General features: G+C 47.5%; 2 protein-coding genes across 5 annotated transcripts in view; one reads left to right on the top strand and one right to left on the bottom strand.

Moving 5' to 3' along the window:
* Positions 1 to 12,109, bottom strand: part of LOC131421130 (cytochrome c oxidase assembly factor 8) — a 34,567-nt gene extending 22,458 nt beyond the window's left edge. Inside the window, exon 1 of one of the 2 annotated variants that reach the window (XM_058567788.1) lies at positions 11,914 to 12,109. In XM_058567788.1, the coding sequence (XP_058423771.1) occupies positions 11,914 to 12,036 (123 nt within the window). In that variant the 5' untranslated portion in view covers positions 12,037 to 12,109. The remainder of the gene's footprint in view (positions 1 to 11,913) is intronic. The other variant, XM_058567787.1, reaches the window with a different exon arrangement.
* A 23-nt stretch (positions 12,110 to 12,132) lies between these two features.
* BAG5 (BAG cochaperone 5) lies at positions 12,133 to 18,282 on the top strand. Of its 3 annotated transcripts, XM_058567781.1 has the most exons (3): positions 12,472 to 12,933; positions 13,762 to 13,836; positions 13,939 to 18,282. In XM_058567781.1, the coding sequence occupies exon 3, from the start codon at positions 13,967 to 13,969 to the stop codon at positions 15,308 to 15,310; it is 1,344 nt and encodes a 447-aa protein (XP_058423764.1). In that variant the 5' UTR covers positions 12,472 to 12,933; positions 13,762 to 13,836; positions 13,939 to 13,966; the 3' UTR covers positions 15,311 to 18,282. The 3 variants fall into 3 exon arrangements, with proteins under 3 accessions (XP_058423765.1, XP_058423764.1, XP_058423763.1); XM_058567782.1 differs by lacking the exons at positions 12,472 to 12,933; positions 13,762 to 13,836 and adding an exon at positions 12,133 to 12,445; XM_058567780.1 differs by lacking the exon at positions 13,762 to 13,836.
* Positions 18,283 to 23,913: the final 5,631 nt, after the last annotated feature.

The following is a 23,913-nucleotide window of genomic DNA, read 5'->3' as shown; positions in this document are numbered from 1 at the left end:
TTGTCAATGACATGAGATTTCTTTGCTGAATTGGATAATAGCTTTTGAATACGGGAAGAATACTTCTTCTATTTGGGCTATTCACAATGTAATGGCAATAAACAAGATATACTTCTTAATTTAATCCATATTACTAACATTTTCTCCTTTACTTTCCTAAGTCTAGACAATTAACAAAATAAGAAATCAAGCCCTCATTTGGAGCATTTGCCAATTCCCATGGTGCAAATACCTCCATGATGGACGATTTCAAGCTAGCAATATGATGTTACTGAACAAGGAGTTGGGAAGAGATGCACAGTGGTATACCATCATATGGTATTTCTATCATATACGTACAATACACATAAATAACCTTATGAGCAGAGATAATTGTAAAATGTAGTAAACAAGAAGTGATGAATTTTAAGTATGTATTATCTTTGTTTTTAATATAATTTATTTAAGTATATAATTTAATGGCTGTTTTATCAGCAAAATTCCTGAAAATGTAAGGAGAAGCTCTCCTGAACAACTGCAGGACATCAGTGCTAATTCTAGCACACACTCCCCTTTCTGGATCCAATCACAAATGCATCACTCCGTTACCTCAATTCCCTACTGCCTTTTTTCAAAAGGGTGCATAACAATACATTCCGCACCACCTTAAGCAGGTTACAAGAGACGTCTTGTGGAAATGGTGGTCAAAAAGAAGTAGTATACGTTCTCATAGTTTTATACTGTAGGGGAGGCAAAACTTTCCCTCTACCCTCTTAGAATCTCCAGCTGGGCCTGAGAATTAAATTGACATAAGACAGATTAACAAGAGAAAAGTATAGATTTTTACACATACATGGGAACCCCCAAAGGAAAATGAAGACCCCAAAAAACAGGCCCAAGTGTTGACATACTAGGTTGAGCAAAAAATAGTAATTGTGGAAAAGTAACTAAAATATATGGGGAGACTAAAGGAAGATAAGAGTTATTTTAAACAAAGTCTATACAGATTTCTTTCAGCCCCTGGTGATAAGAATATTCTTTCCTCCTGATAGAGAGAGAGCAGCTCTCACATGGGAGTTTCCTCTCCTGACTTCAGGATGAAATGGGGAGGTCTTTCTCAAACCTGCTGTTTTTCAAATGCTTTTTGCTCAAAATAGGCCAAAGTGGCCTATTTTGGGGTGGCATATTCTGCTACCCTTCAGTACTCTTTAGAGAGCTAAAACTTATGGTATTCATTTAAGTTCCAAAAAATGTTTTAATTTTCCTAAAGATATTTACGAGGAAATAGATGAAACTTAACAGAACATCTAAAATTATCAACACAATAAAACAAGTTTAATTATGTTTCCTATAGTTAATGTCTTCTGGAAGCAACCAAATATAAGTTTGTGTGTATTAGAAAAATAGTAAGCAGGGTCGGCCCCATGGCTTAGCGGTTAAGTGTGCGCGCTCCGCTACTGGCGGTCCGGATTCGGATCCTGGGCGCGCACCAACGCACTGCTTCTCCAGCAATGCTGAGGTGGCGTCCCACATACAGCAACTAGAAGGATGTGCAACTATGACATACAACTATCTGCTGGGGCTTTGGGGAAAAAAGGAGGAGGATTGGCAATAGCTGTTAGCTCAGAGCCGGTCTTCCTCAGCAAAAAGAGGACGATTGGCATGGATGTTAGCTCAGGGCTGATCTTCCTCACAAAAAAATAAAATAAAATAAAATAAACTTAAAAAAAAAAAAAAAGAAAAATAGTAAGGAAAATTTTTTTTTAGGAAAACATTTCTTGGGGCCGGCCCCGTGGTGTACCAGTTAAGTGCGTGCTATCCACTGCTGGCGGCCCCGGGTTCGGATCCCGGGTGCGCACAGATGCACCGCTCGTCAGGCCATGCTGTGGCGGCGTCCCATATAAAGCAGAGAAGATGGGCATGGATGTTAGCCCAGGGCCAGTCTTCCTCAGCAAAAAGAGGAGGATTGGCATGGATATTAGCTCAGGGCTGATCTTCTTCACCAAAAAAAAAAAACAAAACAAAAAACACCACATTTCTAAACCTCACTGTATGTAGTTTTTGCCGTAAGAGCTCTGTCCATTAGCCTCATTTTCTGAGCAATGAATATCAGCAGGCTCTGCTGCTTCTGATACTTTATTTTATTTATTTATTTATTTTTTTGAGGAAGATCAGCCCTGAGCTAACATCCGTGCTAATCCTCCTCTTTTTGCTGAGGAAGACCGGCTCTGAGCTAACATCTATTGCCAATCCTCCTCCTTTTTTTCTCCCAAAGCCCCAGTAGATAGTTGTATGTCATAGTTGCACATCCTTCTAGTTGCTGTCTGTGGGACGCGGCCTCAGCATGGCCAAAGAAGCAGCGTGCGCCCGGGATCTGAACCCGGGCCGCCAGTAGCAGAACACACACACTTAACCGCTAAGCCACGGAGCCGGCTCTGATACTTTATTTTACTTTTTCATCATGTTCAGAGTTCTGGAGGATGAAGCTGCTAGAACTGAAACTTTCTACCTGTCTCATGTTAGCTTATTTCATAATTGCTGCAAATATCTTTACTTAGATGAATTTTTTTCACAGCTGCAGAAGATGCAAGAGACTATAACTGATAAAAGTTAAAGGGTGATGAAAATAATAATCATAATAAGCTTTCACATATTGAGGTATATTGAGAATAAGCCATTCTGGTTTAAATCTGATTCAGCCTAAAAATTGTTTTTTCCCAGAGTAGCTTCACTTATGGCCCACTGAATATGCACTGTACATCTGCTTCAAATATTCTCCCGAAGCAAAGAATACACTCTTTAAAGACAGAGATGAATGTCCTCCTTTCTCCGATGCCAATATCAGTACTTCTTGGAAGATGAGCTTTTCTTCCCAGAGAATCAAGGTTAAGTTCACCTGCTGTGTATGTGCTCAACTGCAGCAAAACATATCCTTGTGACTTTGGGGAAAAAAACTGTATTCTTATCATGTTTGATGTATGTTCTTAGTTCTGAAATGATATATAACTATGCTGTAAACCACGCTCCTCCAGAGTGCTTTCTTCCCTAGGGAAGATAACACTTCTGGGCTAGTCCTCAGCATTAGCTCATCAATAAATATCACTCTATCTTTCCTATCTATAGATTGGTTATTGATTATTTGCATTGACAAAGGAGTCAAACACTATCTTGCAAGAAGCCTTCTTCTCTGTGGCTGAAGGAATAAGTTTTGCAGAATTCACGGCCCTAAGCAACACTTAACTCTGGCACCCTCATACCAGGCTGTTTAATCGGGTACAGCTGTACCTGATTTCTTCCTGCGATGGCTGCCTGGAGGTTTACAGGGTGTCAGCTGACGGCTCTACTTCTGTCCACCACTATAATTCTGTGACGAGCTAGTTTAAGAAGCTCCAACTGCCTCCAGACTGCCCCCGCCTTGTCTACTCTATCCCCACACCCACCCATTCTCCAGACTGCAGCCAAAGCAACCTCTCCAAAACACCCAATCTAACCATGCTACTTCCCTTGAAAACCTTCGGTGATTACTCATTACCCTCAGGAGAAAGTCTAAAATCCTCACTGTGGTCTGGCAGGCTAGGCCTGCTTGGCCCAATCACTCCTTCCTCCTCCACCCACTGGAACTTCCTTTAATAACATGACAGCCCACTCTGTCCTTCCTCGGGAACTCTACTTATGTTCTCTCTCTGAATTCCCCTCTCATCTCTTCCTTCACAGGCCTCAGGTTCAATGGCATGTTCCAGAAGCCTCCTGAGGCTTCCGTGAGGTGAGGCCCCTCATGGCACTTGCTCACGTCTGTTTCTCCCACTGTGAGTCCACGGGGGCAGACTGCATTTGTCTGTCCGTTCTCTGGTGGTAACAAGCACTTGTAGGCAAGTTCTTCCCAGTTCTTAAAAATCTTTCCTGTTCACTTTCTCTATGCTTATGCAGAGAAATCCACTTCATCCTCAAAAAGCTTGATTTATATGAATGATTTGGCGGTCAGACATCTCAACAAGCTTGATTTACATGAACGATTTGGCGGAGAGACATCTAACAAAATTTAACTAGATATGGCAATTATTGATGAACTAGCATTGGAATGCTCAGAAGTTCTACGGGGGCCAGAAGTCACCAGCGTCAAGAGTCGTCTTTACATAATTTCTAGTTCTTCTTCTTTTTTTTTTTTTGTGAGGGAGATCAGCCCTGAGCTAACATTCGTGCTAATCTTCCTCTTTTTTTGCTGAGGAAGACCAGCTCTGAGCTAACATCTATTGCCAATCCTTCTCCTTTTTTTCCCCAAAGCCCCCCAGTAGATAGTTGTACGTCATAGTTGTACATCCTTCTGGTTGCTGTATGTGGGACACGGCCTCAGCATTGCCGGAGAAGCAGTGCATCGGTGTGCGCCCGGGATCCGAACCCGGACCGCCAGTAGCGGAGCGCACGCACTTAACCGCTAAGCCACCAGGCCGGCCCTATAACTTCTAGTTCCTGAAGAGTTTCTAGGCTTTCCCGTTAACTCTCAAAGGCTGTATAATCAGAGACGCAGAACCACGCTGTGTTTTCTGGATTATGACTTGCACAATGTGGGAGAACAGGGAGGCATTGGTGCAGGTGGACAGGTCAGAGCTGCAGGGGAAGTTGGAGGCCAGGCTGACCGGCTGCTGGAGAGGGACGGAAGGGAGAGGGAGAAACAGAGCTAACACCTCTGCATGGCCACTGCTGCTGCAGGTCACAGATGACACAGTTCACCTCCCACCCTGGACTACTGCACCCTACTGACTAGTTTGGTACGACTATTTCATTCTGCATTCGTTTCTTCTTGCAGACTCAAACATCTTTATATTTGATCTTTTTTTTTTTTTTTTGTGAGGAAGATCAGCCCTGAGCTAACATCCATGCTAATCCTACTCCTTTTGCTGAGGAAGACGGGCTCTGAGCTAACATCTATTGCCAATCCTCCTCCTTTTTTTCCCCAAAGCCCCAGTAGACAGTTGTATGTCGTAGCTGCACATCCTTCTAGTTGCTGTGTGTGGGACACGGCCAGAGAAGCAGTGCGTCTGTGCGCGTCCCGGATCCGAACCCGGGCCGCCAGTAGCAGAGCGTGCACACTTAACCGCTAAGCCACAGGGCCGGCCCCATATTTGATCATTTTTACTTTTGCTTAGTACTTCTAAAGAGTTTCTCTCTCAGTGTCACTGGGAAGCAAAGTTGGGCCATAAGAAGCACAGCCAAAGTGGAAAGTTCCAAATGAAGGGCGAGCAAGTCCACACAGAAGGGACTGAATTCATCCTTCCTGTGTGAAAGCGATACGGCCTTACTGGCAGAAAGACATCCTGATCTGCTGCTTAAGACCTGAAACTTGCTCCTCATTATCGGGGCTGAAATACATTCAGGACTTAGGAATTCTTTTGAGAAAGTAACAGCAGGATTACAATACACAGATCTTTAATATTTTATCCATCATTCTAAGAACAATATATGATCACCACATTTTCCTTTTTTGAAAAAGTTCTTTAAAAAACTCGACTTTTGGGGCCGGCCCTGTGGCTTAGCGGTTAAGTGTACGCGCTCCGCTGCTGGCAGCCCAGGTTCGGATCTGGGCACGCAACCCAGGCACTGCTTCTCCAGCCATGCTGAGGCCGCGTCCCACATACAGCAACTAGAAGGATGTGCAACTATGACATACAACTATCTACTGGGGCTTTGGGGGAAGAAAAAGGAGGAGGATTGGCAATAGATGTTAGCTCAGAGCCGGTCTTCCTCAGCAAAAAGAGGAGGATTAGCATGGATGTTAGCTCAGGGCTGATCTTCCTCACAAAAACAACAACAACAACAACAAAAACTCGCCTTTTCTGCAAATATTTCTGGACTTCTCCCCCAGAGCCTTTACATCTTTGATAGTTAGATATTCTTAGAAACTGAAGGTGTTCACACAAAGGGATCCAGTGAGTGGAGACAGAGACAGAGCCAGCCTGGGCCTTTGGACTTTCGCCACAAGGTGTGGGCTCCTTCCCCTCCTCCAAGCAGACTGAGGAGGCTGCAGAACAGCCCTTGGAGATGTCAGCTCTGCCAGCAGCAAGGGGACGAAAGGGCAGGTTCCACCCTAACTGCATGTTTACCTGTTTCACCACCTTCCAGAACTGTCACCGGCCTTTTCTTCCTACAGGGCCCCTACCAGGAAACGTTAAAAGAGCCATCCCAACAATTATGGCTTTTTCAAGCTCCCCACACATAACAAAACAAGCTCAGAGAGGCGCCAGAGGTACTCAGTTACTTTTCCACATTTACCTCTTAGTTATTGCTTATATAAACTGTTTTACAGGTGAACTTTGTGAACCAACTCTTTCAAGCATCCTCAGTTGTCCATTATAACTTAAGAGATTTTTATCTTCAATTGTGGCAGAGGTAGTTTCTTTGCTCTCCCCTATAAACATATATTCTGTCTCTGTTCACCCAAGAACTGTTATTTAAAAGGCGGGAGGAGGGCCGGCCCTGTGGCCTAGCGATTAAGTGCGCGCGCTCCACTGCTGGTGGCGCGGGTTCGGATCCGGGGCGCGCACCGACGCACTGCTTCTCCGGCCATGCTGAGGCCGCGTCCCACATACAGCAACTAGAAGGATGTGCAGCTATGACATACAACTATCTACTGGGGCTTTGGGGGGAAAAAATAAATAAATAAATTAAAAAAAAATAAATAAATAAAAGGGGGGAGGAGAAGGTACTTGGAGGAGGAAAAAGTCCTTTTGTAAAAGGAAGAATCCTTTTGAGGTTTGAATAATTACCATAATTTATGGTTCTACAGCATAAGCATATAATTCACGGTTTCCTTAAACTTGGAGTGGCAGGGATGTGCGTGGGGCAGTCCAGGGGGGAAGGCATGCTGGAACCTAACAGTTCCACTGACAGTTCTTCCTTCTTCACAGGGGGAGGACTGCGCATATTCTTATTTGTCCCACTGAGTTTTCATTACTGTGTCTGGGGAGGAGCTAATCTTCTAGTTTTTTCTCTTTAACTGTAAACTGACAGGCTGGGCAGCCCTACATCAGGCTTCTCCCTGTCCAGCTCCGCACAGGCCTGGCTCTCCATCCCTTCTGCTTTACAGCAGGCTCCTGAGCTCTCCCAGCAAACTCCCACCCCGGGCCTCTCCTGCTAGCAGCCAGGATTTGAAGCTGGAGACCTTTCCCCAGTGCCCTCCTTCCTGGAAGTCCCCATCCACTACACAAAGCTCCTCTCTGAGTTAAGGCTTCACTGCCAGCCACTAGGGAAACCAACAGGCAATGACTATAGTCCCGACTTGTCTAAGATGGGAACCGAAAGCCTTTACCTTCTGGACGGTTGGCGTCCCCAGCCTCTCATTCTAGATGGATGCTAGACAAATTGGCACACCAAATTCAGCAGTACAGAAAAGGACCAGTACATCAGGACCACACTGGGTTTATACTGGGAGTGCAAGGTTGGTTTAACAGCAGAAAGTCAATCAATCCTGATGGAAGAACACACCACCAATGAAGTAGTCTTCTCTTAAAAAAAAAGTCAAATCTGAATGTGGTCAAAGCTCTAGAATGCAGCTGTCAATTTACAGGAAACACACAGGTCAGAGGAACATGTTAAATTACACCACGGGAATGCAATCAGCAAAATCCAGACCATGGAAAATTCTAACGGACACATCCTTCCCCCAACCCCAACAAATAAATTACTTAAAAAAAGAAAGAAGATGGAATCAAAACCTATAGATTAAAAGAGAACTAAAAAAAAATCAATCAGGGGCCACCCTGTGGCATAGTGGTTAAGTTCCACGTGCTTCACTTCGGCAGCCTGGGGTTCACGGGTTCGGATCCTGGGCATGGGCCTACACCACTCACCAGCCATGCTATGGCGGTGACCTACATACAAAATAGAGGAAGACTGGCACAGATGTTAGCTCAGGGCCAATCTCCCTCAAGCAAAAAAAGAGGAAGATTGACAACAGGTATTAGCTCAGGGCGAATCTTCCTCAGCAAGAAAAAAAAAAGATTAAAAAAAATCATCAATCGCAATGTGTAGAACTTATCTGGATCCTGACACAAACAAATTGTAAAAGAAAACATTCACGACGTTTCTAAGACAATCAAAGAAATTTGAACACTGGACCTTTGCTGGAATTAAGGAATTTTCATAATATTTTTAGGTGTGACCTTGGTATTATGTTTATATATATATATGTATATTTTAAAGTCCATATCTTTTAAGGATAATGAAATATTTACAGATGAAACATGATGTCTGGGGGCCGGCCCCATGGCTTAGTGGTTAAGTGTGCACGCTCCACTACTGGCGGCCTGGGTTCGCACACCGATACACCGCTTGTCTGGCCATGCTGAGGCAGCGTCCCACATACAGCAACTAGAAGGACGTGCAACTATGACATACAACTATCTACTGGGGCTTTGGGGAGAAAAAGAGAAAAAAAAGGAGGAGGATTGGCAATAGGTGTTAGCTCAGGGCCAGTCTTCCTCAGCAAAAAGAGGAGGATTGGCATGGATGTTAGCTCAGGGCTGATCTTCCTTATAAAAAAAAAAAAAAAAAAGAAATACGAAGTCTGATATTTGCCAAAAAATTATCTGGGAAGACGGACTGGATGGGGGTAAAGTTGAAATAAACAGCCAGAAGTGGATAACTGTAGAAGCAGGGTATTGGATGCATAGCAATTCTTTATATTCTTCTATCTTTGTACATGTTTTAAATTTCCCATAAGTAACAAAAAAAGAAAATCAATAAATTATTGTAATTCTCATTTCACTAGATGAAGAAAAAGCATTTTTTTTGTGTGTGTGTGTGTGTGTGTGAGGAAGACCAGCCCTGAGCTAACATCTGTTGCCAAGCCTCCTCTTTTTGTTGAGGAAGATTGGCCCTGGGATAACATCCGTGCCCATCTTCCTCTACCTTATATGGGATGCCGCCACAGCATGGCTTGACAAGCGATGCATCAGTGCGCGCCTGGGATCCGAACCTGCGAACCCCGGGCAGCAACAGTGGAGCGTGCACACTTAACCACTACGCCACTGGGCCGGCCCAGAAAAAGCATTTGGAAACGTTAGAACACTGGACTGAGAATGGAAAGAACTCAGTTTTAATCCTTACTCTGCCATGTAACATCAGACAAGTCTCTTTACCTCTCTGGGTTCCAGTTTCCTCATCTTTCTGATAATGGAGTTAAACCACATGGTTTTTAAAGTCCTCCCGCCCCAGCTTTTAATTTTTTCCAACTATTTATGGAAAGCCTTGTAAATACTAGAAATATCCAAATTAACTTTAAAATCCTATGACTAGACCTCTCACCAGTTTCTCATTTATCTTGAGTTTCAACTTCCTCCTTATGATGTTTATTCTGAATCTACACTTGGGGGTTTGAAGATCATTCTACTTAATGAAAATGTAAGCAAAAGATGACACCAGTAGTTCCATTATTTGTTACTTGTAAATATTACCTCTCCCTGCTGAGGGCCTGTTTCTGTGTTCTTTTTGATCCAAAAATTAATAGAAGAAAAATTGTTATTTATCATCCTCTGGATAGAGTAACCATAACATGTATATTCCTTATGTGCAAGCATTACAACCTTGAGGAAATTGTTCAATCTTACTGTGCCTAAGTTTCCTCATTTGTAATATGGGGATGATAAAAGCACCTACTTCACAGAATTGTGAGGATTAAATAAGTGAAAATATGTAAAACTCTTAGAACAGCGCATGCAAGTGCTCAATAAATGTTAACTATTACTATAAATGTTAATGTAATTCAGGACTACAAGCAAATGTTAATGCACATAATATAACCACTGGTTCTCCAACTTGTGAGCTTATTAGACTTGCCCTTAAAATCCTGATGTTACACCTCACTAAACCTGGGGCCAAGGAACTAGACAAACCAAGAAAATAAATGAATAAATATCCTGATGCCCAAGCCACATCCCAGACCAATCACATCGGAACTTCTGCGGGTGGGCCCCAGTATTCTTTCAAGTATTCCAAATGATTCCAAATGTGCAGACAAGTTCAAGAACCAATGATGTAAACTACACAGATAAGGAATAAGCAGGTATGAAATAGCTGGAGAACATTTAAGAGCTGAATTTTTAAGTTGAGTTTAGAAGGAAAAGCAGTGCCTAAATCTAAGTTCTATAATATTTTTCTATTAAAAACTGGTACCCAGAGATTAGAGATGGGCGTAAATTGCGTAGGTCCTAAAAGGTCAGAAAGTAAAGGACAAAGAATTAATGAAAAATATGTAGAGTGAACTAGACATAGTGGATTAAAATATATCTATTTAGATAAACAAAGCAAAAGGTTTACGACCTGCTACTTTTAAGAAGACCTAATATTCAAAACCGAAGTCTGAAGACAACAATCTCTCTGTGCTGCAGGAATTTAATTACCTGGAGAACCAGCCCTGTACCCAGGAAGCACACAAGGTTGGGACCAAACCCAGGAAACGCAAACCGCCCTGAGGCAGGAACTGTTCTTTTATGTTCCATACGATATCTAGCATAATGGGGCACACATCCTAAAAAACAACACAAGTCACGATGCTAGAATTGGGCAAGGTGTGATTCATGGATCAGCTGCTCCACTCTTCAGCCTCATCACACTCATCACCTTCACAGGTCTAGGCAGTCCAACAGGTGCGCAGCACTGGCTTCCTCGTGACTTGGACCACAAAAGGCAGAGAGGTCTCATCTTGAGGATCAGACCCACGGTAAGATTTACTTTAACGAAAGGCTGTATGACAACAGAGAAAGCCTTGTTTGGGTGCTGTTCTTTTTTTTGGGTGCTGTTCTTTACTTTTAACAAAATAAGCTAGGTTAAGTCCTTACTCTGGAGACAGTTGGCTGATGTTCAGTTTGCCTCCCAGAGCATCTTCAGATACCTGTTGAGTATCCTCCTGCCCAAAGACTGAGATGTGCGTGGATTTCTATGCTCTAGGAACAGAAGACAGGACTTTGGCCACTGTAACAGGGAACTGAGCCAGAGACCTGAGTGACCAGTTGTCTTGGTAACTTCCTGTCTAAACTGTAAACTAGACAGAACTTCAAAGCCGCATTTATAAAAACATAATAGCAACAGACTAAAAGAAATGAAAATTTACAGGCAGGCACATTTTGAAATTCTTAACTGGCTCTTTTTCATCCTTCTTTAATTACTCTTTAAACCAGGTTTTCCAGCCTCCCTCGTTAGCCTGTTGACAAAGTGAAGTGTTAGTATTTGTATGCTTTGTTTAAATATTTTATCTGCAACCCGTTCCACACTGCTAGTCAACATTTTCCTGTCAGTTGGAATCCAGGCCTAGGACTCCCTTAAACAAAGCATCCTTCCCCACAGAAACGCAATTTATAAGAGCTGCTTGCCATTCTTTGCTGCTACAGACATTAATCTTTGTGGATCTTCGGCCAGTAACGTGCGTATATGCACACAGTTTCCAAACAAGAAAAACCCTTCAACGTGAAGTCCTACAAGATACAATGATAAAGTTAGACATCGCTTGAAAAAAAAGCACTAATAATCTCAACGAAGCCAAAAAATAAATACACGCTGTGCACCTCAAGAGCTCTTCAAATATAAGAAGGATCCTCGAGAAGATATAAGGTACGTACAAACTTACTAGATGACTCTGCTCTACTAGCAAAAGTTCTGTCAACAGCCCCCTCAGTTCCATCAGACCAAGGGGGCAGACGTAGGAAACTTGGTGGCCCCGGGGCCTCCCCACTCTCCATACCCCTGTCCCCTCCTCAGGCCCCTGTGCCCCCAGGGCGCGTGCGCAGCTCTGCGCCAGGCCCAGGCCGGCTCGGGGACGCTGCTCCCGGGGAACTCGGCTGACGCCGCAGCGGGGCACGCAGGTGCCCCTGAGGGGCGCGGCCCGGGTCTACCGCCCCTTGCGGTCACCCCTCTCGGCCCAACCTCTCCGGAAACCCCGCTTACCCGGCTCGGTGCCGCATCCCTGCGCTCAGCGCCGCGCTCGGGGGCGAGCTGATAGCGGGGGCCAGTGAAGGCGCGGCAGAAAGGAGAGAGAGCTGTCCTCCACCCCGGCCTCAAAGCAGCCATGGCCCACGCCTCCCGGCTCCCGCGACGCACGGCAGAGTCGCGACGGCGCGAAGGGCTGCCTTACGGCATGGTCGCAAAGCCAGAGTGTGTGAGAGAGAGAAAGAGAAAGAGTGGGGAGCGGCGCGGCCGACAGTGCTCTTTCCCTGCGTGTAACGGGCTGCGGGGGCAGCGGGGCGGCGCGGACGGGGACCCGGCGGCTGGTCCACTGTCGCGGCCATTACAGACTGCCGCGCAAGGCGGCTAGCGGCGGGCTCGGCGCGGGTCGAGGTGCGGCGCGGACGCCAGAGGACGCTTTCCAAGGGCGGAGGGCGTTCGGCCCGGGGGCGGGGCTGCCGGGCTCGGGCGACGGCGGGAGCTGCGGAGTCGCGGGGTGTCGGCGGCGGAGCGCGCGATGGCGCGGGCGGCACAGGTGAGCGCGGCGCAGCGGCTGCGCGGGCCCCCTCCCTCCGCGGGGGCGGCCTCCCCTCGGCGCGGGCATCCGCGGGCGACCTGTGCTCTGGCGCCTCACCCGGCTCTGCCCGGACGGGCGTCGGCGCCGCCCCCACGCCCTGGGTCCGATGGGGCCGCCGGCCGGCGGGGCCGGGCTCCCTTCCCTACGGGCCGGGCTCCCCTCCCTCCGGGCCAGCCGCCCCCTTCCCCGCGGGCCATTGTGAGGTCAGGCCGGCGGGCGCGTAGTGGGGGCCCGGGCGAGACGCCCAGAGCGGCCGCAGCGGCCGGTAGCTGCCGCCGCCACCGCCGGCCCCTTCACCGGCTGCCCCGTTCAGATCTAGCCGGGAGGGGTGAGAGCGATGCTGCTTGGGGCCCATCTCCGGTGCTGCACCCCGTAAAGGGCTGATCTTCCATCTCGCCACCTCACCTACGGGAAGCCAAGACCAAATCAGCTCAGACCTCTTCCGGGTAAAGTGCTGGGAGGGAAGGGTGAGGAGGGGAGGGGAGGAGGGAGGCAACCTGTCCTCCAAAGGCACGTTCTTGGCTCGAACACCCACAAGGGATTGGTTTCAATTGATTATCCAGCCCCTTCCAGTGAGCTGTTTGGTAGAAACCCAAGAGCAGGGAAAAAATGCGTTAAGTCATTCTGGACTCTTAATGGGAGGCTAGTGAATGAATTATTCATAGTTGTCACATTTTTGTGGGATGTATTGGGGGAGGAGGGGAGCATGATAGGCATGGGGAGGTACTCGGGCCTCCAAAGCCCAAGATGGTGCCTTTAATGTAATCCCAGTCGCGTTTCCTGTGGAATTCCATACCTCTGTAGAGAAGATTTGTGAGGTACTAAAAGGGTGAGATGAGAAACAGGGTAGCTTTGTAGAAGTGCATAAAGGGATGGAGAAGAATGTAGAAAGGGGGACTTTGGGGGGTGTCTGGGAACCACTGGTATTTGTTTCGCTTTGAGTTACTTTTTCTGGAAACTAGGCATAGCTCTTTGGCCAGGTGGGGTGCTTAGGTGGTACTGTATCGTTTGGAAGGTTAGAAGAGCTACTGTTTCACATTCCACAAAGGTGCCCTGCTGGTGCCAGAAAAACAGCTTCCAGTGTCAGCAGCTAAGATAGTTGTGCTCTTTCCAAGGTGATAGTTCAACTTCATGCTGTACTTATGAAGACACATGCTACCGTCTTGTACACTTGAAGAAACTTGAAATTCACAGGCCCAGAGCACCAGGTCGTTTTGGACGCTGCAGTAACCCCTGTCTGTTCTTAATCGCTGCTGTGTTTATATTATTTTCAGGAGAGGGAGTTGGTTAATCACTGCTTGAGTATGACTGTCATTTGGATTACAATAATAACAAGCCCTTTTTCTTAGGTATATCTTTTTAAAATGAGAATTTTAGAGTGAATTAATATACAGTTACCGTTTTGCAGAGACTTTGTGATGTAATCGGTTATCATTCTTGTCATCTTTCAGTGCTTGTGAAACTGAACACAACAGAAGTATGGATATGGGCAACCAACATCCTTCTATTAGTAGGCTTCAGGAAATCCAAAAGGAAGTGAAAAGTATAGAACAGCAAGTAATTGGCTTCAGTGGCCTGTCAGATGACAAGAATTACAAGAAACTGGAGAGGTTTCTAACAAAACAACTTTTTGAAATAGACTCTGTAGATACAGAAGGAAAAGGAGACATTCAGCAAGCTAGGAAGAGGGCAGCACAAGAGACAGAGCGTCTTCTCAAAGAGTTGGAGCAGAATGCAAACCACCCACACCGGATTGAAATACAGAACATTTTTAAAGAAGCCCAGTCCCTGGTGGAAGAGAAGATTGTGCCATTTTATAGTGGAGGCAACTGTGTGACAGATGAATTTGAAGAAGGCATCCAAGATATCATTCTGAGGCTGACACATGTTAAAACTGGAGGGAAGGTCTCCTTGCGGAAAGCAAGGTATCACACTTTAACCAAAATCTGTGCAGTGCAAGAGATTATCGAAGACTGCGTGAAAAAGCAGCCTTCCCTGCCGCTTTCCGAGGATGCGCATCCTTCCGTTGCCAAAATTAACTCTGTGATGTGTGAAGTGAACAAGGCCAGAGGCACTCTGATTGCACTCCTGATGGGGGTGAACAGTAACGACACTTGCAGGCACTTGTCTTGTGTGCTCTCAGGGCTGATGGCTGATCTGGATGCTTTAGATGTGTGCGGGCGTACAGAAATCAGAAACTACCGAAGGGAGGTAGTAGAAGATATCAACAAATTATTGAAATATTTGGATTTAGAGGAGGAAGCAGGCACTACTCACGCATTTGACCTGAGACAGAATCATTCCATTTTAAAAATAGAAAAGGTCCTCAAGAGAATGAGGGAAATTAAAAATGAGCTTCTTCAAGCACAAAATCCTTCTGAATTGTACCTGAGCTCCAAAACAGAATTGCAGGGTTTGATTGGACAGTTGGATGAGGTAAGTCTTGAAAAAAACCCCTGCATCCGGGAAGCCAGGAGAAGAGCCGTGATTGAAGTGCAAACTCTGATCACCTACATTGACTTGAAGGAGGCCCTCGAGAAGAGAAAGCTGTTTGTTGGTGAGGAGCACCCATCACATAAGGCCGTCTGGAGCATCCTTGGGAGCTTGTCAGAGATCCAGGGAGAAGTTCTGTCATTTGATGGAAATCGGACTGATAAGAACTACATCCGGCTGGAAGAGCTGCTCACCAAGCAGCTGCTAGCGCTGGATGCTGTTGATCCGCAAGGAGAAGAGAAGTGTAAGGCTGCCAGGAAGCAGGCAGTGAAGCTCGCCCAGAACATTCTCAGCCATCTTGACTTGAAGTCCGATGAGTGGGAGTACTAAAACGCCAGAGGTCTCCCGGTCCATATTGCCTGTTTTGCACTTTATATATACTTTTATGTATTTACAGAGAGCTTTCAGTTCATTGGGCCTAAATGAGATTTATACATGCATATTTCAATCTCAGTATTTATGATTCAAGCAAATTATATTCAGTATCTCTGCTGCTTTTGATGTTGCAAAACAGATATCATTACAGCACGTTAACTTTTCCATTTGGATCACTGTATGTTGTGGTGTGGTTTCTTTTTTAATCAGAAGTAGAATAGGGACAGCTTTTGTAATTTTTAAATGAGTTGTGCAAGCATTAAAATGCAGATATTTCAGAATCTAGAAATAGACATAACCTTACATAATACTAGAACAATTATGAGAAAGGGGGAAATTGGGGGTTCATTAGAAGAAAGGTCCAAGCACAAAAGCAGTACAATGATATATTTTATTATGCTAAATAAGGCAGGAGGGTTTTTTTCATTTATAAAGCCTGCTTGCTCCCACCCAATTTCATAGGGTGGGATTTTTTGTTTGTTCCCATGGTCTGTTTCATAAACATTTTTTGTTTGAAAAACAGTGTCTGTGTTTTCCCCCATATTCTGCATTTAGAGGGGAGAATGTTATATTTGTGTGCAACATAAGAAAATTATGAAAATTAGTAGCAAAAAAGCCTCTGAGACTGCATTGGAGAAGGGATAAAACAGCAGCTAATACCTTCAAGTTTTTGTAAAATCTGAACTTACAAGTTTCCTTACTAATTAGTAAGGATGGGAACATTTAAAATGAAGTTAATGGACTTTAAAAAAAAAGGGAAGCACTCCTACCTATAGTAGGATAATGAGAACTGGAGATTAGTTGCCACTGTCAGGTTGTGCTGAAATTAAGCAAAAATGTCCGAATGTAGCACGTGATGGGCTGCTTCTGTGCTTCCAAGATGCGTAATGGACACACTTGTTAAACATACGCGATGCTATTTTACAACATCTGACAGCAGGAACTGTCAGGAACCCTGCAGGACCAGGTCTTTATAGCTTGTCAGAGAAGTTAGCATCAGCTACTAGCATCTTAAACGTCACACTCTCTGGGCGAGGTAGCGAAAGCTGCTCTGAGCACTTGCTCCTTAGCTCATGTTATTGGCACGTGGATGTTCCTCTGGTGCCTAAAAGAGTCAGGAAAGTCTATCAGTGCACGAAGGTTTTTTCTTCTGCTAAAGGGTATACATATTTCTGTAAATACTTGCTGAGGATCCAGTTTTGTGGTTGCCTGTTACTGTGAGCAAAAGAATTCCCCGAAGTTCTGAAGTGCCTTGACGACGTGTTGGTCCCAGTATTATAACTAGCAGACTTCTCTTTCTGTAGTCACCTTTCACAAAAATAATCAAATGTGAGTACATCTTTTGAGTTCAATAGAAATCTGTTATTCTGTTTCCAAGATAGTAATTTGGTAACTTTGTATAGGGAAATTATCACTTTAAACAGCTAAAAATATGATAAAGCAATAGTCCTAAATACCTAAAAGATAATAAAAGTGTAGCCCCAAACAAATTTTCACTTTGTCTCAGTATTGCCCAATAATAAAAGCCTTTGATATATCTTTCCTACTAGAAATGTTCTAGAATCGTTGGATGGTGGGGTCAAAGGGCAGTCGAGGTCTTTCGGCAGTGCCCCACCCGTCTGCACAGTCAGCTCCTGGCAGCTGCAGGCTCACAGTGCGGGTCATGGGTAGCTCAAGCTCGTGGTGGCCAAAGTCGTTTTAGGATTGCTATTCTGGGTCAGATTGTAGGGTGCTCTTAAAATCTTGAAGCTTTGAATTCAAGCTCCTTCTCACTTATACCACTGGGAAATCAAGGCTGTAGTCTAATTCACCTCACGCACACCCTGCACCAGGCTCTACGAATTAATTTTAATTTCAGATTCGAAAGTTAAATGTCAGTGTGTCCTTTAAAAGTATCCATTGTTCCTTGAAAGCAGATAGACCTCCCCTATCCTTTTACAGTGTTTTCTTTTGATGGCTTTTGTTGAGGTGGCCTGTACTGCTAAGCCTCGGGCGTTGGGTGTGAATAGAGGACACCGACCTCTTCACAGTGTGTTGGATTTCTCACATGGTTGTTTTGGTCATCAAAACTATCAGATCCCCCTTGAGTGACTGTTAATGCATGACATTTTCTGTTCCCAGTCTTTTCTAGTTCCTTGTACCTGATTATTCTGCTCCCATAGTGAGCCCTAGAGACACCGGACTTAGCTTTTCTTGTCTCTCGTTGGAGCTGTCTGTATATGGGCTGCCTGCCGCATGTAATTTTTAAATTGGACTCATCACATTGTTTTTTATGAACTTACATGAAGAGAATCTGTAATGGAAGTAAAACCTACGCCCTAAAAATGTTTGGCCTCGGGTCTGCATTAAACCGTATCATCCGTGTTCATGCACAAAATGGCTGGGGATGCTTGCTTTCTTCACCTTACATGCAGTCAGCATCGCTGTCAGATGGTTCTTTATCCAAACAGATTGAAGTCAGTCAAGCTATAATGAAGTCGTTACGAAAGTAAATGTGAATATATCTACTAAGTATAGTTTAATCGTTTATTTTGCTAAAATGTCTTGGTATAATATATTTGATATTGTTCACTATATTTCAGAAGTTTAACCAGTTCTTCTCCTTTGTCTTTGCCAATTTTTTTCTGGTTTTTGAGGGTCTAAGCTTATCCTGTACATACAGGGTTTTTTTAAGCAAAGCTTTTCAGCTTTTAACTCATGTGGTATTCTTAAGAATAATTGGAGAAATATTTGCCCTTGATTTTGATGTATATAATACAGATGTGGTGTTCCATTGTGTTGGTTCCTGTGCCCTCTCTGTTAACTGTACAACTATTGTAATAGTATGTCTTAAATAATTCAGTATTTTGAGATATACATATTAGTATACCATTAATTATTAATGAAATAAAAAAATCTCTTAGCTTATCTGTGCCGTGGAGAAAGGATGTGAGCCTGAGGTGTGAGTTCTGTTCTGATGTTTTCACCTTCGTTTACTGTCTGACTTGGGTAAGGGATAATGTCTTACCAGAGTGGGCCAGGCACGGGGAAGCTGGGCTCCTTAGCTCCAGTTGGTGGCAGTGGTCTGAGGAGGTGGCAGTGCTGAGCACAGACCAGGGTCCAGTCACTGGTGAAGGGGTAACTGTTCCTGTTTAAACAACCTGGAAAGTGTAGGGGCCGGGGACAGCTGTCACACCCAGGGGAGATGTGGCCTCATGCCCCGCTCCTCCGACAGGATGCCCATAGGTCCATGTGCGCAGGAGTTGATTTGTAGAAAGGAGGAGAAACTGAGAAGTGGTTCTGGAAAGAAGCCCTTCTCAGTGGAGATGTTGTGGGTATTTCTGACTATTTAATCCTTGCAGTGTTTCTGAAATGCTCTTCGTCTTCCTGAGCCCTCACCCACCCCCCAGCTCGACTTCCAGTGAGGATGTGTCACGTTCACTTCGGGCAGTGGTCTGTCTGTTTGTCGTCAACCCTGTGCGTGACGGTGGAAACTTGTTTTTTCCATTCTAGCCTTTCCTGTGGGTACTTCTCTGTTGTCTTCTCTCTGCCTGCTTCTCTCTACCAAACAGAGAAGCAGAGGCAGCCTGCACAGCCATGCAAATCTATGATAGGCCCAGAAGTGAAAAGAAACAAGTTGTACAGGCTAAAAAGAAATACTTTGGGAGAAATTTGAAATTTTTAATTAAGCCTCTGCCACACACCGAGATGCACTATACCACGTTAGGACTTTTTTTTTTGTTTGTTTGTTTTTTTTGTTAAATGCTCTTTATTTGATGCTTTTGCATGCAAAGCACGATAAGGTGTTGCCCAACCCAACAAGTCAGCCCCTTCATCTCCCTTCATTACGGGGGCCGTGGGGAGGGTGCAGTCAGTGAGCCACCTTCTATGTAACCTTGCTGGAACCATTCTCTGGAGGCCTCTGCGTGGTTGCAAGCTCCTGTGAATCCAAGGCCCCGGGCCCACTGCGTGGCCTGCAAGCCCTACTTGCCCATCTGACAGAAGAAAGTGAGACTCTCCTCTTCCAGCTTTGGCCTCTCGGTGGAGTGCAAAGCCTGGAAAGCAGCTGGCTCCATCTGCAGGGTGCTTTTCAGCCCTCCAGAAAGGTCCCAGCTGCCGCCTCCCAGATCTCACATCCAGTGAGCCTCCCGAGGCTGGGAGCAAGAGGAGTTGAGGGAACCAGCAAGTGGAGTCTGCGCTGCAGCCGTGCTGTGCGCCACAATTGCGAGTTGCGGGAATGCACGTTAGGCTTTATTACTTACAGACATTAGAGACAGTGTTGTCAAGCTCTTACTGTGTGTTTAGTGCTGTGCTAGTGCTTGGAAAATGTCCATCATACTGTGTAGCCCCGAAGAAACCACAGTGTCATTGAGGCGGTAGAGGACATGATGACTGTCCTCCGGGTCTGTCTTGGGCATAAAGGCCTGGATGTCAGGAGAGCAGGGCAGATGCAGAGTGCGGTGGAGAGATCAGTAGGCACCACAGGCCGGGCAGGCCGGGAGTGGGCTGGGCAGTGATGATGCGCAGGGCCTGAGGAACACTGCACTGGCAAGCTTGGCTCACTTCTAGGGTGCAAAAGCGCTAGTTGGAGGGCGAGCTAGGCCCAAATCGGGGGCCCCGGCTGCAGGTCTGCGGGTCCCAGGCTGTCAGGAAGTGTCTGAGGGTCTCTGCTATAGACGTAGACATAGCAATTATACCATTGCTCCTGGTATAATTGAAACACTTTCCTTTTCAAGTGATCATCAGTTGAGTGTTTCTGTGTGCCAGGCCCTGTGCGGAGCGTTCTCCGTGCATGTGTAACTCTGGGAACCATTCCCAGGCCGATGTTAGTGTCATCTCTGTTTCAGAGACGATTGGGACACTGGGGTTCACTTGCCCAAGGAACTGCCTGCAGCCGCACGGCTAATAAAAAATGCAAAACAGTCCAGTCTGGGACGGCACAGACAGCACGAGTGGGCCCACGGCTGGTGGACCTGGAGGTCGGGGTCCCACCCGCGGGGATTCTGATTTCATTGGTGTGGTATGGGTGCAGTTGGGACATCGGGGTTTATAAAAGTTCCCACATTCCTGAACGCCGGCCAAGCAGTGGAGAGCTCGGGCTGGAGCTCTGCCACTTGGAGCTGAGAAGTCAGCCCTGCTGAGCCTCAGGTCTTCTGATGGGGTCCTCAGCACTGCAGGTTGAGGCTCAACTAGTCGATACGAACCACATTGAGCTCTAAACGTCAGTAAACCAGGCGTCCATTTTAGTGGGAAAACTTGAGGAAATACTGTCTTAACAGACCAGTGTTTTCTTTCTGTCCCAGTGTCTTTCACTTGTGCATTATAACTGGAAAAAAATGTATCCTTCCAGCTTATCCTCAAAGTGAAGTTGGTATTTCCCCTCTTAGGATCCGTAGACCTTTCCCAGCTACCAGGGGTCCGTGACTCCCAGTTTGAGGAACGCTAACTGCCTCCCGCTGCCTCTCCATCTCTTCTTCACTCCCTGGTCACAGCCAGTGGCTGATTTTGTTTGTATAATAATCCTTACACTCCCCGTAGCCTCCTGTTTGCCAAATAAGTGTTGCTAGTCCTCTCACGCTGACATGATTGATTGTCCCACCTTGTCCCCCAGGGGACTCAGGACACGGAGCCGGGTGGTCCTGAGTGCTGAGTGGAAGGGGCAGCGTAGCTCTGCTTAGTGTGTGTGGGTTCTGTCCCCTTCATCCCACAGCCTTCCCGCCGTGTCCCTCTGAGACAGGCCTACCATGCCTGCCCCTTCCTCCTGATCAGCTCTTGGGGCCCACTGGGTTATTTGTCACCCCCACACAGGCTGTGGTGCCATGCAGGCAGAACCTGCGTGAACCTCTTCATCCTTGTGGCTCAGGCCCTGGCAGTAACAGGCACTCAGATCCTTTGAATGAACTCTTCTTTAGAAATAGTGTCCTTGGCTCCTGGCATATAATGCTTATTCAAAAAAACCTTGCTGAATAAATGAATGGGAAATCTCAAGATCTTTAGATAGCTTCAGTGTTTAAAATCAGCTGCCTTTTTGCTCTTCAGGATTCAAAGAACCTTGGTGCACTGTACCTGCAGCCAGGACCCTGGAATCACTGTCAGGAACTTGCCTAATGCCCACCTCACTACCTTGGGTGGGATCAAGAGTACCCTGTACCAAGGCCCACGTGGTGGGAGGGCTGGCAGGGCTGGTGTGTTGCCACACTCTCCCCCGACCAACTACCCTTGGCTGAGCGCCCAGCCAGGTGAGAAGCTGAAGGGACATTGGCAGCCCCCACACGAGGGAGGCCCCATGTGGCACACACTATGGCCTCAATCACCTCATTTTCCTGGCCATGCCCGGGGCTGGACTGCAAGGTGCCCGAAACACAGCATGTCAGGCTGAGGGCACAGGCAGGAGCGTTCTGCCGAAAGGGGCACCATGCCTCTGCTCACGGGGGTGGACCCCTGAGGTCCAGGTGCAGGTGCCCCTTTCTCTCCCCATCTCGGGTGACTCTGGTTCCCCAGGGAGGATGGAGCATGGAAGTGCTCCTGCCTGGTGCCTGGTCATGGGCCGACCTGCTGCCACCCGATCCCTGTAGAGGGGACTGGCTCTTGTGCTGCTGTCCCAGGTCCTTGGCATGTCTAAGCCGACCTCTGAGCGGCCAGAGTGGCTCACCCCTGGCTTCAGACTGGGCCCAGTGAACCCGGAGGGCAGTGTGAACAGCAGCAAGTGCTGTGTGCTGGGAGATCAGCTGCAGCTGGCGGCACCCTGCTCCGTCACCCGCAGGGATCACAGCCTGATGCCACAGCATGCGGCCATTCATTCTTGTAAACATCCAGACCCCGAGGACACAAGGCTGTGTTCTTCCTAGCTGTATCCTCAGTACCTAGAATAGCACCTGGCTGTTATATACTCAGTAAATATTTGTTGAATGAATGAATGAATGAATGAATGGAGGCAGTAAGCACCGTGGGAGTTGGCACAAGGGCAGCTGAGGGGGTCAGGATTGCCTCCTGAGTCACTGGGGGCCATGAGGGGTCGGCAGCCCCAGATGTGTCCCCTGTGTCCCAGGGAGAAGGCAGATGAGGGTCGTGAACCACACAGCCCAGGTGTGGTGGGCGCCGTACCAGGAGAGAGGGTGTGCAAGTGCCCTGCATGTGTGCCCCGGGGGCAGGGGACACCTGTGCTGGGAGTCAAAGAATGCCCCTTAGGGGCACACCCTTTACACCAAGACCCATGAAGGGGGAGAGCCTCCCAGGTGAGGGAGCAGCAGGTGTGGAGGCCCAGAGGCCAGTGCCAGGCATACCTGAGGGTCTGGGAGCAGGGGCCGGAGCAGGGGCAGGGGCCCTGGTGAGCCGTTGTGGGGGGGTCTTTTAGGATGCCTTGTTGAATGCTCACCCCGGTGGCAGTGTTGGGAGCTGAACTGAGAGCAGGGGGGCCAGGGCAGGTGTCCTGGGGGCAGGGGGGATGGGGCGAGAGAAGCAGGCAGAGCAAGGGACCCAGGGGACAGGATCTGAGGGGCAGTGAGTGTGGCATCTGGGGATAGGGGGCCCCATGGGTCTGGCCTGACAGTAGCAGCAGCTAGTCGTGGGGACAGGGTCACATAAGCAGGGCAAGTGACAGAACCCCCTGGATCTAGCTGAGAAACAAAAGGGGCCGGTTATTAAAAGTGCAGAGAAGCTAACTGGCAGGAGGCCAGCCGCATCTCATGGGCCTGGGGCAGTGAGGCACCCAGCTGCTGGCTCTTGGGCCTGAGGTCTTATCTCGGCACCATCTGCTGGCCTCATCATGCCACCCTCCCCACAGGCGACTTACGCAGGCCCAGGGCACTCTCAGTGGCCTTCCGCTCCTGGCTCTAACATACTTTCTCTGGGAGGCCCAGGTTCCATCTTCCCAGAAAAAGGCATCTTCCCACCCTCACCCCCAACACAGCTGCTCAAAGGGAGGTCAGGGTCCTAGGACCAACATGGATATTGGGGTGGCCCTGTGGGTCTCACGGGGGTCTGGGGAAGAGTGTGCAGGCAGACCAACAGCCAGTGCAAAGGCCCTGAGGTGAAGCAGCCTCTGTGGTTGGAGCCAGGTTGGGGGTCAGGTGACAGTCTGCAGGGCTGAATCACACCGGACATTGCTGGCTGTCGGGGGAGCCGTCAGGGCCTCAGGGGACAGGATAGCATCCTGGACCAGAGGCTCCCTGAAGACCGAGAGCCAGTACAGGCAGCCCTTTAGAACTGGGCACTTTCCAGGGACGTACCCCAGCCCCAGCCCACAGCAGCTCCACCAAGCCTGGCCCGGTGACTTTTGCCATGAAGGCGGGTCCAGGTGCGAGGCGTGTGCTAGGGCAGGCTTGGGAGGGTGCGCCAGGGGTCCCTCCAGGTGAGATCCCCTAGAGGCCTGTCTGAGCCCCACAGAGTACAGGGCCTGCCATGCTGGGTGGAGAGGGAGGACCAGACAGATCCGCCCCACCACCCGGCCCTCTGCACGGCCAGCTCGCTGGGCGGGCCCCCTTGACCTTGGAGGTCTCCGGAGCAGCCAGCACGCACCTCTCCTCGGAGCCCCGCCCGTAGTATGCTTTGTTGTCCGTGCGGCCGCCAGGCGGCGCCTG

Source organism: Diceros bicornis, chromosome 24 (assembly GCF_020826845.1).
Source record: "Diceros bicornis minor isolate mBicDic1 chromosome 24, mDicBic1.mat.cur, whole genome shotgun sequence".
NCBI classification, from domain to species: Eukaryota; Metazoa; Chordata; class Mammalia; order Perissodactyla; family Rhinocerotidae; genus Diceros; species Diceros bicornis.
The sequence above is the reverse complement of the archived record's forward strand: the minus strand, read 5'-3'. Positions and strand labels throughout refer to the sequence as shown.